The sequence below is a fragment of the Limanda limanda genome, chromosome 15 (genome assembly GCF_963576545.1).
Source record: "Limanda limanda chromosome 15, fLimLim1.1, whole genome shotgun sequence".
Taxonomy (NCBI): domain Eukaryota; kingdom Metazoa; phylum Chordata; class Actinopteri; order Pleuronectiformes; family Pleuronectidae; genus Limanda; species Limanda limanda.
In genome coordinates, this window is record NC_083650.1 from 24,534,925 (window position 1) to 24,551,523 (window position 16,599).

General features: G+C 44.9%; 1 protein-coding gene across 1 annotated transcript; it reads right to left on the reverse strand.

Moving 5' to 3' along the window:
- Positions 1 to 177: 177 nt before the first annotated feature.
- Positions 178 to 15,551, reverse strand: arhgef33 (Rho guanine nucleotide exchange factor (GEF) 33). Its single transcript, XM_061087616.1, has 17 exons — positions 15,506 to 15,551; positions 13,010 to 13,053; positions 9,739 to 9,903; positions 9,477 to 9,598; positions 9,120 to 9,268; positions 8,511 to 8,612; positions 8,267 to 8,393; positions 6,002 to 6,134; positions 5,041 to 5,148; positions 4,857 to 4,949; positions 4,250 to 4,398; positions 4,070 to 4,162; positions 3,041 to 3,213; positions 2,173 to 2,633; positions 709 to 933; positions 489 to 625; positions 178 to 328 (listed from the first exon to the last, which is right to left on the reverse strand). The coding sequence occupies exons 1-17, from the start codon at positions 15,549 to 15,551 to the stop codon at positions 208 to 210; spliced, it is 2,448 nt and encodes an 815-aa protein (XP_060943599.1). The 3' UTR covers positions 178 to 207.
- Between the last annotated feature and the right edge of the window lie 1,048 nt (positions 15,552 to 16,599).

Sequence of the window (16,599 nt, forward strand, 5' to 3'; positions counted from 1 at the left end):
CCACAACGTCATATAGTATCTCTGCAGTGTGAAAGCCGGGAGCTGGAGTTTGTGTTTTTACATAGAAATCTGATTTATACTTTAGAGGAGATATGGCTTCTACCTGTACATTTATACACTGAGAGACGTCATGTGACCTCTGAAGCGTTCCTGCCTCACACAGACTTCCTGTGTGTGTGTGTGTGTGTGGGGGGGGGGAGTTGGCCTTCACACGGCCGTGCCGCGGTTTATCTCCAGTTTGGAGTTCTTCCCTGACGTCTCGTGGTCGCAGCTGTTCTGGTTTTCTGCTGCTTTCTCTCCAGCTTTGTCTTTCTTCTCATCGCTGCTCCTGTTGGGAAAAGAAGGACGAAGGGTTAATCAACGAGGAAGAACTCTTCTCTCGTCTTCATCATCTGTGCTTTTCTTTCACTTCAACTCTTCTTGCTTCCTTCAAGAAGTTCTAGAGGATTCTGTAGCTCTTTCTTTTACGTTTTTACATAATCACTAACTTCTTCTTGAAGAGTTTCTTGAAGGAGCTCCTGAAGCCTCCCTTGTCCTGCTTGCGGCTCCTCTCACTGAAGTGGGAGTGGTTGTTCTCCTCCGTCCTCCACTTGGACTCGTCGCCCCACGATTGGATCCCGGAGTCCTGGTGGGGGGGGTTTAAACACAACATTACATGGAGCTCAATCCGGTCTCATCCATGTTTGACGTCTCTTAGCTGAAACTCACGATGCTCAGCAGCCCGTGGAGATCGCCGCTCTGCTTGTCTGCGTCCGCCCGGTTGCCCATGGGGCTGTGGCCCTTCCGGGACGGCGTGCCACACCCTCTGCTGCCCTTGCTGCCCTGGCGCTCCAGCTTGGCGTGGCTGCCCAGCCCGACTCTCTGCAGGTGGTCCGACAGAGGGGCGGCGTCCAGGCCGCTCACCGTGTTGTCCATCTGAAGGCCGTTCAGGGACTAGAAGGTAGAGAGGAGGGACTCGGTGACTTTCACACATGTGGACGTTACGTAATCGCAGGTAGACCAACCCAGACCAACCCAGACCAGACCAACCCAGACCAACCCAGACCAAACCAACCCAGACCAGACCAGACCAACCCAGACCAGACCAACCAAGACCAGACCAGACCAGACCAACCCAGACCAGACCAGACCAACCCAGACCAACCCAGACCAGACCAGACGAACCCAAACCAGACCAACCCAGACCAACCCAGACCAGGCCAACCCAGACCAACCCAGACCAACCCAAACCAGACCAACCCAGACCAACCCAGACCAACCCAGACCAGACCAACCCAAACCAGACCAACCCAGACCAGACCAACCCAGACCAACCCAGACCAACCCAAACCAGACCAACCCAGACCAACCAAAACCAGACCAACCCAGACCAACCCAGACCAACCCAGACCAACCCAGACCAACCCAGACCAACCAAGACCAACCCAAACCAGAACAACCCAAACCAACCCAGACCAGACCAACCCAGACCAGACCAGACCAGACCAACCCAGACCAACCCAGACCAACCCAGACCAACCCAGACCAGACCAGACAAACCCAGACCAGACCAGACCAACCCAACCAGACCAACCCAGACCAGACCAACCCAGACCAGACCAGACCAGACCAGACCAGACCAGACCAACCCAACCAGACCAACCCAGACCAACCCAGACCAACCCAGACCAACCCAGACCAACCCAAACCAGACCAACCCAGACCAACCCAGACCAACCCAGACCAGACCAACCCAGACCAGACCAGATCAGACCAACCCAGACCAACCCAAACCAACCCAGACCAACCCAGACCAACCCAAACCAGACCAACCCAGACCAGACCAGACCAGACCAACCCAACCAGACCAACCCAGACCAACCCAGACCAACCCAGACCAACCCAAACCAGACCAACCCAGACCAACCCAGACCAACCCAAACCAGACTAACCCAGACCAACCCAGACCAACCTAAACCAGACCAACCCAGACCAGACCAACCCAGACCAACCCAAACCAGACCAACCCAGACCAACCCAGACCAGACCAACCCAGACCAACCCAGACCAGACCAACCCAGACCAACCCAGACCAGACCAACCCAGACCAACCCAGACCAGACCAACCCAAACCAGACCAACCCAACCAGACCAACCCATGACCAACCCAGACCAACCACAGAGAAAGCTCACCTTGCTCTTACGCTGGCTGGCCTGAAGGGGGCGATGCTGATGGCGGCGCATCATCACAGCCTCGTCTGGGGACACACACCCTCGGTTGGGCAGTTTGCCAAACCCGTTGCCGTGGCTTCCGCCGTTGCCGAAGACATCCCGGGACGTGGACACGTTGGCTGCCATGGCGTGGTGTGAGGCCGCCGGGGCCTTGGGACACTTCACGAAGGCGATGTCGATGGACGAGTCCGAGGAGGCCGAGGAGCACTGGTCGAACATGGAGACGTCGTGGAGGGACCGGCCGTCCTCTTCGTAGAGGCTCTCCATCCCCGGGGGGTCCGGAGGCAGGAGGAACTCCCCCAGAGCGTCGGCCAGAGCGGAGCCGGGTTGAACCTGACGGAATTCGGCAGCTCTGGAGGGAAGATGATGCTGACACGACATGGAGCGCTCAGTGGACTCGCTCTCCGGGATGCTGCCAAGACCTGGAGGCCAAAAGTTGGTTGACTGAGTCTCTGATGGTGTGATCGTTCCAAAAGCAACAGAATTACAAATTGTGTTTTTGTGTGAAGGCGTGAAAAGCTTGATATCATTGAAGGGGTAGAATAAAAACACACAATTTCCTAAAGTGTCTCACTCATTTGTTATTGGAATAATTTGTGTGATGGGAGATAAAAGAAAGATTTAAAGACAAATTCTAATCCTGCTTATTTTCTCACCTCCAGAAACCTGTTCGAGTGTGTGTGTGTGTGTGCTGCTGAGATTATTACACTGATTTCTGAAAAGTATTTATTTTCAAGCAAACTGACTCAAAGCTTTCCTGCTGCTCAAAGTATAATTTGAATCCCACAGAACCCACAACAGGAAGCTTGTGTTATAATGCTCAACAGACCTGTGGGCTTGTGGTTCCGTGAGTCCAGGACCGGGTTGAAGAACGGGAGCTGGGACGGCCACTCCGAGTCGTAACAGTGAGAGTCGGGGTCCCGGTCCCACTCCTGGAAGCGATGGGACTGGATCTGCTCCAGGAGGCGCTGCTTGCTGCGCTTCACCTGGTTCGCATGTTCTCTGTTCCGGGGAAAAGATTCACAATCAAGAAGATTCAGAACGTGAAGACGAGTGGAGACCAAGTTGATGTTTGGGATTCATACACATAGAAGCAGTAACAATTTAGAGATCTGGGTCTGTCAGGTAGTTTTTCTGCCCCCTAGTGGCTACATTGATACGTTTCAGATTGAGTCCTTTAGAGCAGGGGTTTTCAACTGGTTTTGTCCCAGGGACCATTCAGACTAGAAAGTAATCCGCGGCCCACTGATATGCATATATATACGCGCGTGTGCCTAAGGAATTTTTAACATTTGGTTTTCCATGTTGGTTTCGATTCAAAAATCTCAAACAAATCTAGAAAAATCTGTGAAAAACAACAAAAACGGTTGATTTTCAGTGCTTAAGAATCGAAAACAAAATTAAAATGCAGTTTGTAGTTGTACTGCATCTCAGAACCATATGTACATCAATATATAACATTCATGACTTAAATGTACAGACATGTAGCTGACATGTTGAGAGAACATTAAAGTAACGATGATCAATAACAATCAACTTGAACTGAAGCTACAACTGAAGAGGGAGGATGACAAAGTAATGCAGAATATGTCACAAATGATAATCATACAATATCACACAAACAATTGAGGCCTACTTAAGTTTAACCTCATGATCACCAGCACCTTTATATTATTTTAGACACATTTTTCTTATTTTAGATATTTTTCCCGATATTCAACAGTAATCTGGAAATGTGTTGAAATGTCATAGCGAATTTTGTGGACCCCCTGAAATGCCGTCGTGGACCACCAGGGGGCCGCGGACCCCCGGTTGAAAACCCCTGCTATAGAGGTGCAGCTGCAGGACAGGTACTCACAGCATGGCGGCGCTGCTGCACGGGTACGGCGAGCCAATGTCATTGTTTTTGATTCCACTCTCTACTGTCATCAGCAGCTGTTTCATAGTCGACCTGCAGGGGGCACAAGGGTCAAACGCTCAGGAATGGTCTGGTGTTGCCTCGGAAGCAGACGTGTGATGAAGCTACTGTGACTCTGACCTCTTGACCTCCTGGCGGTTGTGCAGCAGCAGCTCCTGGTTGTGCTGCAGCAGGTGGTGGTACTGAGCCGTGAAGGTCCGGAACTGCTGGATGCACACGAGCAGCAGGTAGTAGTCTGGGTGCTCCGCCTCAGTCTGCCTCAGCAGCCCCTGCACACACACATACAGACACACACACACACACAGAGACACATGCACACACAGAGACACACGCACACACACAGACACACACACAGAGAGACACACACACACACACAGAGACACACAAAAACAGATTTAACTTATATATCAAACAGATGCAAGTTTCAGGGTCATCAGCGTATATGAATCTATTCCTTTCGGAGCCTAATACATTATTACATCCTCCAAGAAGGTTATGTTTTTGTTTGTTTGTTTGTTTGATTATTTGTTTATTTGTAAGCAAGATTATACAAAAACAACTGGGTGGATTTCCATGACACTTGGTGGAAAGATTCACGCTGTTTTAAAGAAGAACAAATAAAATTTTGTGCAGATCTGGATGAAGTTTGAATAGTGTTTGTGTTTATGTGTGTGTGTGTGTGTGTGTGTGTGTGTGTGTGTGTGTGTGTGTGTGTGTTGTTTCCCACCTGCAGCAGCAGCAGGTACTCTGGGATCCTCTGAACCGGCTGGAGGAGCAGAGTGTGGAGGGAGGGTTTGGATTCGTCGCCCATTATGTCGCTCTAGAAGGAGCAGGGCCAGTTAAATACAGCAACACAATAAAATAATCACATCCTGGTGTGTCCTGACTTCTGTCTATCTCTCTGGTTTTACCTCCAGCAGGGCAGATGATTTCATGGAGCTGGATGCGAGCATGGAGACGACGGACAGACAGTCTGGGAGCTCCTTCAGGTAGGACACGTAGAAATCCAGGAAGTCGCTCTGCAGAGGAGACACAGAGCAGTGTGTTACGTGTGTTCTTCCATCATCCACACACGTCTTCCACCTCCTCTGTTCACTGACCGAGAAACAAGCTGAAACTAAACTTCTATCTGCTACACACGTTAAAACTAAACAATTTACTTGACATCTTTTGATATAAATATTGTAAAAACACTGAGCTTTATCCGTCTTTCACTCTTTCACCCAGTGAGTGATTTCGTTCTGCTGTTATTTTTTTAAATAGCTGTTCTTAGTAATGACTGCATTTCCTCTGACTCACTAACAGTTGATTAGCGACACGTTGGCTTTAACACAATATTCTCGTTAGTTCCCGTGGATTGTGTCGGCTTGAGGCTTGAGGCACCAGCTCTCTGACGATATCACAGTAAAACCTTTGTTACATTCAGGAAATTCTTATTATTTCCTTAAATATTCATATTGGTCAAGAACATCTTGACCCCACTTGCAGTGCTGGATAACGTTTCCTCTGTCTGTTGATAAAACCGACTGAGTTCACTTTCCTCGTGCACAGGAATTTGACATTTCATCTAATGTCCGTCATGGCTGCCAATGTGATTCTGATTCATTATGAATGGAGAATCACGAGGCCGAGTTCACAGGAACAGTCCTGGAACAGCACTGAGAGATTTGGGTTTATGAATCGATGTGGAAGCAGGTTCAGGGCTTTCTGGTCTTGTTTAAAAATATGATATAAGACTACGTTAGAAAATGTTAAGAGGAAATAATCAGTTTCTAAGGCAAAGATGGTGGTTAAATGAAAGAAACACCTGTAAGACTTATTCTCACTCGTGGTTGTTCCATGTTTCATGAAGCGGTGTGACTCTGTGTGTACCTCTGTGCTGGTCAGCCTCATGAACACATCCCCCATGATGCCTTGCCACTGGCACTTCAGCACTCGCTCCTGCAGAGTGTGGAGCAGCTCCAGATGCTGCTGGATGAGAAACCTCAGGGAGCTGGGAAACGGACTGGAGACGAGAGAGAGGGAGGAGAATCATTTTACAGAATATTTACCTAACTGCAGAGATCGTTTGTAAAGATGGACGACGTGAAAGTGAAGCCAAATCGGGTTGATCGCCCCCTGATGGCTGGTGGCAGTATCGGTCCAAATCAAAGTATGTGCCAAATAAACCTTTCCCAGTTAAGTTTGGTTTGTTTGTTCTGAATTGGATATTTTGTACAGTCTTTGCTTTATTGTATAAACATAGAACAAGTGAAAACACACAAGGATATTTATGAATTAAACATGTTCTTCCTTTATAGAAAAATCACGCAAGACACCAAATGAGAAAAAGCATGTTTTTGGAGACTTGATGTCTTGGATTTTTCTCCACTTTTTCATTTAAAACAGCAGTTTTTCTAATTGTTTAATTACATTTATAACTACTTAAGCTGGTGGCAGTATAATCCAAATCAAAGTATGTACCAAATAAACTTTTCCTAGTTAAGTTTGATTATTTTGGTCTCAATTGTATATGGTGTCTTGATTGATGATTCCCTTTCCTTCAAACCCCACATTGACAATTTTGTGAAGAAATTGAAACTTAAATTGGGCTTCTTCTTCAGGCACAAATTTTGTTTCTCTTTTGAGGTGAAAAAGCGGCTTGTCACTGCAACGTTCTTATCCAGTTTAGATTATGGAGATTTGATTTATATGAATGCCTCAGCTAAATGTCTATGTAAGATTGATGCTGTTTACCATGCTTCTCTGAGGTTTATCACTAACTGTAGAGCCCTGACCCATCACTGTGAATTGTATTCTCGAGTGGGTTGGCCCTCTTTGTCCACCAGGAGGCTGGGACATTGGTGCACTTTTATTTATAAGGCCATGCTTGGGCTACTGCCATCATATATTTGTAATTTAATCACACAGAAAAGTGTTGCTTCTTACAGTCTGCGCTCAAACAATCAGATGCTTTTGTTAGTTCCATTGGCCCGCACTGAATCAGGAAAAAGGGCATTCGTCCACTCTGCTCCCACCACATGGAACTGGCTGCAAAAAGATTTTAAATTAACCGAAATGATTTCTTTGAACGCTTTTAAATCTACGATGAGATCATTTCAAACCACTTCTTTTACTTGCAGATGTTTTTTATGAATTTTAATTTATTTGTAACTGTTTTTTATCATTTTAATTTCTGTTTATATGTTGTGAGTGTAATATTGTGAGTGTACATATGTTATTTGTTGCTGCCTTTTGGCCAGGACTCCCTCGAAAAAGAGGTTTTTAATCTCAATGGGACTTTCCTGGTTAAATAAAGGTCAAATAAAATATAAATATGTTTGATTGACAGCTGACTTTATTTTTGTACAGTCTCTGCCTTATTGTATAAACATAGAACAAGTGAAGACACACAAGGATATTTATGAATTAAACATTTATACCAAATGAGAAAAAGCATGTTTTTGGAGACTTGGATTTTTCTCCAATTTTTTATGTAATATATCAGTTTTCTAATTGTTTAAATACATTTATAACTACTTAAGCTCTCGCAGCCGCCTGGTTTGTGTAAGTAAACTCAAACGACCTCGGCTCCATGTTCGTGTTCCGTGTTAAACTCTCTGACTAATCATTGTGCCATCGTATGTGACAAACATCTGGCAGCAGCTAAATCGAGTTTACACAAATGCAATCATTTACAAATACCATTCGACCCAGTTGTACCTTTTCATGTGTGCGTCAGGTCATCGTGACCACGTGAGCAGTGATCACATTACAGAGGTTTCAACAGAGCGGCCTCTCTGTCTCACTGGTGTTTATAACCTGCCGTTATTTGATTTGTTCATTTCCTGCTCCGCTCTCGCTGTCAGCTCTCAAATCAGATCAGCAGCCGCTCCTGGAATAAATACTGTGTGTGTGTGTGTGTGTGTGTGTGTGTGTGTGTGTGTGTGTGTGTGTGTGTGTGTGTTTCTGTGTAAAACAATTGTAGTCTGTGATATTTGTTGAGTTCCTGACTCAAAGCATTTTCTCAATCCTTTTCTACATCAGATAAAGTCGTTGATGTCTGCTTCTGATTCTGTGTTTCCACGAGTCGTCCAGTGACCAGAAGGTCGGTGGTTTGATCCCTGTCACAATCATGTTGTCTCTGCGTGGTCTCACCGCTTGTCCTTGGGGGCGATGGGCTCCGACCCGTTGAAGGAGATGTTGGCCTTCAGCAACAGAGACAAGTGGGAGACGTAGACTCTCTCTGACTCCAGCAGCTCCAGAGCGGCTCTCTGCCTCTTACCTGCTCACAGGGAAACATACAGGCGTCATCTCAAACTGCAGAAGCATCTCTCATTTACTGTCTATATATATAATATATAAATATAATCTGTCTCCACATCTGTGATATATAACCTACTGGGTTCAGTTGGACTGGTGAGGCCGTCTGTGTCGTCTCTGCTCGTCTTCCTCTCTCCCCACGATGGACAACCTCTCTGCAGCTGAGGCTCCTGCTCAAAGGCTGACACACACACACACACACAGACACACACACACACACACACACACACACACACACACACACACACACACACACACACACAAACACACACACACACACACACACACACACAGGTGAGTATGTCTCTCCCTCACTTCACCTCGCTTTCCTTTAGTTTTACAGTTTAGACTTGAAACTATAACCACAGTTTACTTCAGATGTTTATTATTTACAACCAGGATATAATTATTTAATTCATGCTTTATGAAGAAATATTATATAGTCTAAAGTTAATATTTGTCAACAACTATAAGGAAGCTGGTGTATAAAAGAAGAACGATAGTACAGTACCACAGTTGCATAAAGCGTATTTGTAAGTATAATATAATATATAGTAATATATAGAATTGCTGACAAATACTGCATATTAATAAACACTAAGCTTAATAAAAACTTAAAACATGTGTATTTAAAGTAAAGTGTAACACACACACACACACACACACTCTCTCACACACACTCACTCACTCTGTGGGGACGTGTTGCTCCTCTGGGACGACCCACCATGCGGCAGGCTGGAGAAGAAGTGTTGGAAAACGCTGAGCTCTGATTGGCCGGCCACACAGATGTGTTCCTCCCCCGGCGCCGTGAGCACATCTGCCCTCGAGCTCTTTCTGCTTCAGGACCAATCAGCAGAGAGGAAAGAACAGAACAGGAGGAAAACACTGATTTATACAAAGATACATTACAAAACTGATCTTTTTGCATCTTTGCCAGAACTGCACTTTGCTCAAGGGCATTTTAAAAAGAATCACTAGACACTGGATTGATTATTGTAAATCATCCAATAAACAGAAAGTAAAAGTGAAAGATGCTGACTCGAACCTGTGTGGAACCGACATGATGTCACTGCTGTTGTCCCTCTGCAGCTGTTCCATCTTCTTCTGAACCTCCCTCTGTCGGCTGGACACGTCCTTGATGTGGAACAGAGCCACATTCAGCTCCTCCTGCAAACACATAGAACCACAAGGAGCTGCGTTAGTGTGACGTAATGTTTTTCCTTTTTCATGATGTAAGAGAAACTCATTAGGAGGGAGACCAGCTGGGTTCCAGAGCAGCTGAGCAGAGGCATCATGGTCTTCATCACCTTGAAGGTGTTGAGAGAGTTCTTCAGGCCCATGATCTTGTCGTCCACGTCGGTCTGGTGCGCCTGCAGCTTCTCCTCCAGGCCGTGGTCCCTCTGGTGCAGGTCCTGCAGCTCCGTCAGAGCGGCGTGGAGCCCCTCGCGCAGCTCAGCCACCAGGCCCTGCAGCTGCATCACAAGACCAACACGTCATGTTTTCATCGATTTCCATTAAGTACTTGCGGATCAATAATATTTTTTATGTATCATTTTATTTATTTAACATTGCAACAAACTATTCAGGGGATAATTCACAATAGTGATATTGTAATCATTTTCGGTCACCTAGTAGAATAACTATTTGTTTATTTGTCTTGACCAGATACATGAAGGGTCAAAACATAAATAATTTAGTTTACCAGAGCACTTCCTGTTTTTCTTTTGTCCTTCTACTGTAAGAACCAGAGAATCATGTGAAGAATTGTTCTGTCTTCTAGTTGTTCTTATCTCATCAGCAGATGTTGTTTCTAGCGTTCTCTGTGCTTCTCCTTATCAACATCCTGTTTCTATTTTTACGGTGGAGGAGTCTTAAAGATGTTTTACCTCAACCAATCGGGTTTCTACTTTTGTCTGTTTGTTTGTTTCCTGTTAAATCTAGAATAGAATTTAAAATTCTCCTCCTCACCTTCAAGGCCCTTAATGATATGGCACCTTTTTACCTTAAAGAGATGTTAATACCATATCAACCTACTAGAGCACTCCGATCCCAGAACTCAGGTTTACTTGTTGTCCCTAAAGTCTCTAAAAGTAGAGTAGGAGCCAGAGCTTTTAGCCATCAAGCCCCACTGCTGTGGAATAATCTCTCACTTTCAGTTAGGGAGGCAGACACGCTCTGTTCGTTTAAAAGTAGACTCAAAACCTTCCTTTTTTATAAAGCTTATAGTTAGAGCTAATTAGTGCGATGTTCCAAATTTGATTAAATGGCAAAAACCCCTGATGATGCTAAGACGCACAGGGAATTTATGACACAAGACACACGGAGCTTCTCTTTCCTGCTTCTCCTTCCTTTTCTCCATATTTATCACATCAAGATAATTCTTATCTCATCAGTACATGTTACTAACTTGACCCCTTTCCCGGAGTTTCTGTGCCTTAGCGCCCGTGGATGCAGGGCCACAGCTGTGGCCGCACCATGGATTATGATTGTGGATCGCGTGTCGGAGGTCGCAATGGTGGATCCAGTTCGGTGGATTCTGTATCGTGCCAGCTGATCGTCGTTGTAATGGAGGATCCTTGGTCGCGTTGGCATCGGATGATGAGGGACCACGACCGAGGCGGCAGCTGATGATGGATCCTAACTGGCGGCGGTGGACAATGACTGTGGATTATAGTGGATCCCATCCTGATGCTGGATCGTGGTCTTGCTGCTGGCCAGAGACTGTGATTGCAGCGGGACTGCCTGACACATAGTATGAAAAATGTTTAGCCTCATGGATGCTGCTAAAAATCCTGATGATGTTTTCTTACACCTGACATCTATTGCACTTCTGTCCGTCCTGAGAGAGGGATCCCTCACATGTGGCTCTCTCTGAGGTTTCTACATATTTTTACCTGTTAAAAAGGTTTTTAGTAGTTTTTCCTTACTCTTGTTGAGGGTTAAGGACAGAGGATGTCACACAATGTTAAAGCCCTATGAGACGAATTGTTATTTGTGAATGTGGGCTATACAAATAAAACTTGATTGATTGATTGATTGATTGATGTTTGTGTGTTAGTCTGTTTGTTTGTTTGTTTGTTTGTTTGTTAGCAGGATTCCACATAAACTACAGGACAGATTATCAAGGAACATAAGAATTGATGAAGAATAATAAATTGGTCTTGAAAACAACCCAGGCATGATTAGGCGACAGATATTTTAAGATCCAAATAAAAGTGCAGATCTAGTGAATTTAAAGCGACTCGATAAGGCGACTGTTCTCTGAGGGAAATATTAATTTCCTCCTCCCTTCACTACTGCCATCATCATCTTCTTCTTCATCTTCTTCATCTCCTCCCTAATAATCAATAGGCGCTGCATTCTTCATCCACCACTCGTTCCTCTGCCGTTCCGATCCTGGATGTTCGCATTCATATGAGCTGATTGGATTTATTCTACAGGGATAAGTGAATCAGCTCATGGGAACATAACATGATGGGTTACGGCTCCCCCTATCTTCCTCCATCTATCTTCCTCTCTCCCTCTCTCCCTCTCTCTCTCCCTCCCTCCCTCTCTCCCTCTCTGGTCTCTCAGTCATGTGAAAGGCATCAGGCAGTCGACTGAAAGGAGCGTCTGTCCTGCTCGCCTCCTGCTCGCCTCCTCTCTGATGCTATCAGCGCTCCACAGTGTTACTGTACGTCTCTGCACCTTCGGGCTGCAGATCCACTACATTGTTAATTCTTTATAAATATCAATAACAAATCATAACATCGTTATTTTATTATGTCGGATGCAGATTTAGCCAATATAGTGGTTTCTTTTGATTGAGACAGTTCAAGGGGATGAAAGTGTTGTGTGGTTAATAAGGGAGACACATTTATAATAATAAGACACATTCAGAACTCGATCTGAAATCTGTCAAGTTTCTTTTTTGTCAGGTTTTTCCTGTTACAACAGCCGGTTGGTTGAACTTGTTAAACTGGGATCAGAGTCTTCGGCTCACGTTCAGTGAATCCTGCATCGAAACTCACGCAGAGATCCTGAAGCATGTGTTCGTTCTGCGTTGGTCTCATGTCCTGCTGTGATCACACGTCATGAGACCCATGAGACATGTTTCACACAAAATGCACAATGATGAGAGGAGGAGCTTCGATGCTACAGGTTGTCTACTGTCCTCTAAACTGCTTCCCTGTATTGACTGAAACTATTTGGCTTAGATTTATTCTTTTATTTTATATCATGATTTTACATAATTCTAGTTCTTGCAATTATTTTTATGGGTGGTCATGCTTGAGTTTATATGACTGTGATTTAATTTTTATAATTGTTTTTGTTATTTCTATGTGTTTTTACTTGTGGGTTGAATTATTATTATTATTATTATTATTATTACAGATTTAAAGATGCCTGTGGTGCTGTCGGTCTGATCTTTAAAGTCGAGCATGTCTGCCATTGGGTCATCAGCTGGTCACTTGACCTGACCGTTGACCTCTCTGTGACCTCTGACCCTGACGGCTGCAGGGTTTGACTGACAGGAGGCGTGTTGGATTAAGTATTAACAGTAAAAACAAAAAGTCATGCTGGTAAAGTGATGGTCACCTGAGCGATCTCCAGGTTCGGCTCCTCCACAGTCTCGTCTTTATCTACAGAAAACAAACAGACCTCAGTTAGAACACAGTGAAATATAACGTTTAGCACTTTATTGTTCCTTATCTATACGTACTGTTATAAAATGTGTTTATTATGTACTTCATATTTATTTTAATTACATTTTATTGCCTTTTCTTATTCTATTTTTCTACCTTCACTTGCTCTTTAGTATCTCCTCTCAACAAGGTATTAATCAAATCATACTAAAATACACTCACACCAACAATACACAATCCGGCCTTGTTATTAATTCTTGTCTTTTTGGATTCGCTGTTGTTCATGTTTTTTTTTATCGGGGCAGAGTAATAAAAATCTGTGGCGGCTGGCGTGTGTCTGAGATAAACACATTTGCAGCCGAGCTCATGACAAATATTTTATGCCACAGAAGTCAGGGGGGGGGGGCAGTCATGTGAAAGTGCTACACGCTTCTCCTTCTTCTCAGAAACACTTTGTGCAGCATCAGATCAACACCCTGCAACCACACGCACCATCTCCTCTGCTCCTGTGGCTCTGTGGTCACTGGAGTTCTGTGAGGGACCTGTTCCCTGGAAACAGCCGCTCGGGGAAGCGTCTCCTGACGGACTCACGTATTCTCTGAAGCTGCAGGAGCGTGTTGCTGCTCGGGGTTTATGAAACGGTCCGAGTGTTGCGAGGAAAGTGCTCCGCGAGGACTTACAAGATTTATGATGTATGTTTCCTCACAGTTAACTGGTTGTATTAAAGCACAAAGCTGCTGTTTATTGTGGGAAATGTCGCTGGGAAGCTGCTGTCGAGTGTTGACGAGGGTCCCTCTCCAAAGACCTCATCTAAAAAAGGGGTCCTCGGAAATATGTGGCCCCTCAACATATATTATCATGCATAATTAACGAGGCACGCTAGAAAACAATGTGCCACGACTGTGCTGCGCAACCTTTCCAAACTGTGAGAGAGCAAAGGGAGGAACACACAAAGGAGTTCTTTCTTCCGTCTGCAGGACACCACGGTTTGACAAATCTCCTCTGACGACTTTGGTTTGTGCTGCTGGTCTCAGTTGTTTCAGGCCCGAGAGCCGAGGACCCAGAGAGACGTCAGACGTTCAGACAGAGAAGGAAACCAGAGGCAGGAGACTGAGGACCACTCCACAAGCACAGGGATCAGGTATATGTTCACTGCTAGGTTACAAGGAATTGGTAAAACAGCAGCTTCATTTAAAATAGTCTGATGTTCCTCAGATTTCTAACAGAAAGTTTCCTCCTTCTCTCCCTGAGCGTCTGTTCTCTGTAACTCTGGTGAGTGGGTTCCATCTCCTGTGAGAAGAACTGACTGAGAATCTCAGCTTCAACTGTTACAATCAGCTGCAGCTGAAGAGTGAAACTCAACCGAGATCAGTTAAAAACACTCAGAAGTTTTAAAAAACAGAGTTTATCGCCAATATTCAGCAGGAAACTGTTAAAATATGAAGAATTCCGAGCAGTTTGGATATGTGACAGCAGCTCTTCTGGTTCAGAAAGCAGAGGATCATGGGTAACTTCCACCACTCACTTGATGTTACCCATGATAGTCTCCACCTGAAAACCACTTAATCAACACAGAGCCCAAGATAATGAACCCATCACCTGTGACTGTAGGGGGCGCTGCTGCTCAGTAAAAGTTACCTAGTGTTGCTTTAAAATAAAACAAGACATTTTCTCTTTTCAGTGCCAGAAAACCACAGATTTAATTTAGTGGAGCTGGTTCCAGGGTCGTATTCACTCATTGACTCACAGTCACTGTTCATGAGTGTGTGAGTCAAAATCTCTGATGTGAAAAAGGTCTGTTTGTCAAAAATTCTCAAATATCAATTTGATAATCAGCCACAGAATCAGTCAGACTTTTCTGATACAAGTCTTTCTCCTGCTCTCCGGCTCCATCGCTGAGAATGGAACGATCCAGATGTGAGCCGGTGACTCGTGTTGTGCTGTAACACCTTCAAGGAGAAGTTCAAACGTCTCCACAGGATGAACTTATGAGGAGGACACGACACTACGGCAGCGTGACTATGACCTAATCAAATTATATTTTCAGATCGGATTCAGAAATAAGGAAATGCTCGTGATTGTAGCCGAGGATCAGAGCGTTATCATCAATCTACGGAGTTTGATCTTTTCAGAAGAATTAACCAGAGTCATGTTGGATGATGTGACGGCTTCAGTGCGTCGTCACCTGATGTTCCCTGATGCGCCTCCTCGATAATGCTCGAGTATACTGGGACAAATCCCAGTGGGCCACAGCATTAGAGACAGTGGATGGTAAAAAGTTTAAAATCCATAAACTCTTTACCAGCATGAGAGCGACGGTGTGACTCACAACCATCAGCAAATTAATCAATTAATGGAAGAGACAAATGAATTAGCTTCGACTATAATTAACAATTGCAGGTCCAGAAAATCACAGAACTGCTCAAAAGTTTTGTGGAACCTGTTTTACCTTCTGACACGTCCTCCGTCATTTCTTCTGTTTTTCCATTCTCCATGTTTAAGTCCTCTCTGGTCCAATCCCGGTCCCGGCTGTCCATGTCTGACGTCCCTGTCCCGCTCAGGAAGACTCCGGCCTGCTCCTCCTTCTCCTTCTCCTCCGTCGTCTCCTCCTCTGAACAACCCTGTCCTCTGCTGTGATCACTGGCTTTCTCTCCTCCCAAGCATGTGAGTCCTATGATTTCCTCTCCGCACAAACAGAGCCTTGTCTTCGCAGAGTTGAGGGACACAAGAGGAAGATCAGGGGGGGGTGGGGGGGGGGTGGAGAGACGTTCGTTCATCATGCAGTCACATACTGTTGCTAACTCATTAGATTGAAGGAGGCGTGACTGGCGAGCGGTGAAGTGATGGACACAGCAGCTCGGATCAATGCTCCTGTGAACATCTGGTGCTGAGCAGGTCTCTGTACTTTTTACTGGAGCTTCCATTCAACAGGTCAGAAGTGTGAGTCCGGATCAATCGGCCTCTTCACTGCAGGAACACACACTGTGATCCCCCTTGTGTGTGTGTGTCCTTCTCTTCTATGACGCCTCTTCAAGTGGACGTCAGAGGTCAAAGGGTCAGCAGCTCAATCCCCCCTCGGGCCATGGGATTCTCCAGAAGAAGAACATCTACTCACAACTCCAACAACACAACCAAATAGTCACTGAGCGTCACGCTAGAGGACTTTTAATAACATAATTAGTAAACATTATTTGTGAAGTCAGACGTCAGACAAAGAGTTTTGGGTCAGAAGTGTCCACCATAAAAGCAAAACAAGACTTCTTATTCAACAATAACTGAAAATGGGTTCAGGGAAAATGTGGTTTTGATGACTGAGCCTGAAAATCTATTTATTTTCAATCTCTTCTAATTAAACCAAAAGTTTAAAAGACCAAGTATTATTCCTTATTTATCCTTTTTATTTTTTTATTCTGCTCTTCTGCGTACATTTTCATTTTCAGATTTGAACTTGTCCTTGTCTTTCCGTCTTTGTAGTTTTTCAATGTCCCTGTTCTCAACCTTGAATCTACCTGAGTCTATGAAAGACAAACTCTTGACACTGCT

Excerpts from the sequence above, each read along its gene's own strand:
- arhgef33 (XM_061087616.1), bottom strand. The coding sequence starts at position 15,551 with ATGGAGAATGGAAAAACAGAAGAAATGACGGAGGACGTGTCAGAAG. Across the intron at positions 8,394-8,510 it reads CACCAGTCCAACTGAACCCA|GTAAGAGGCAGAGAGCCGCT; the intron begins GTAGGTTATATA and ends CCCTGTGAGCAG. Across the intron at positions 4,950-5,040 it reads AATCATCTGCCCTGCTGGAG|AGCGACATAATGGGCGACGA; the intron begins GTAAAACCAGAG and ends TGCTCCTTCTAG.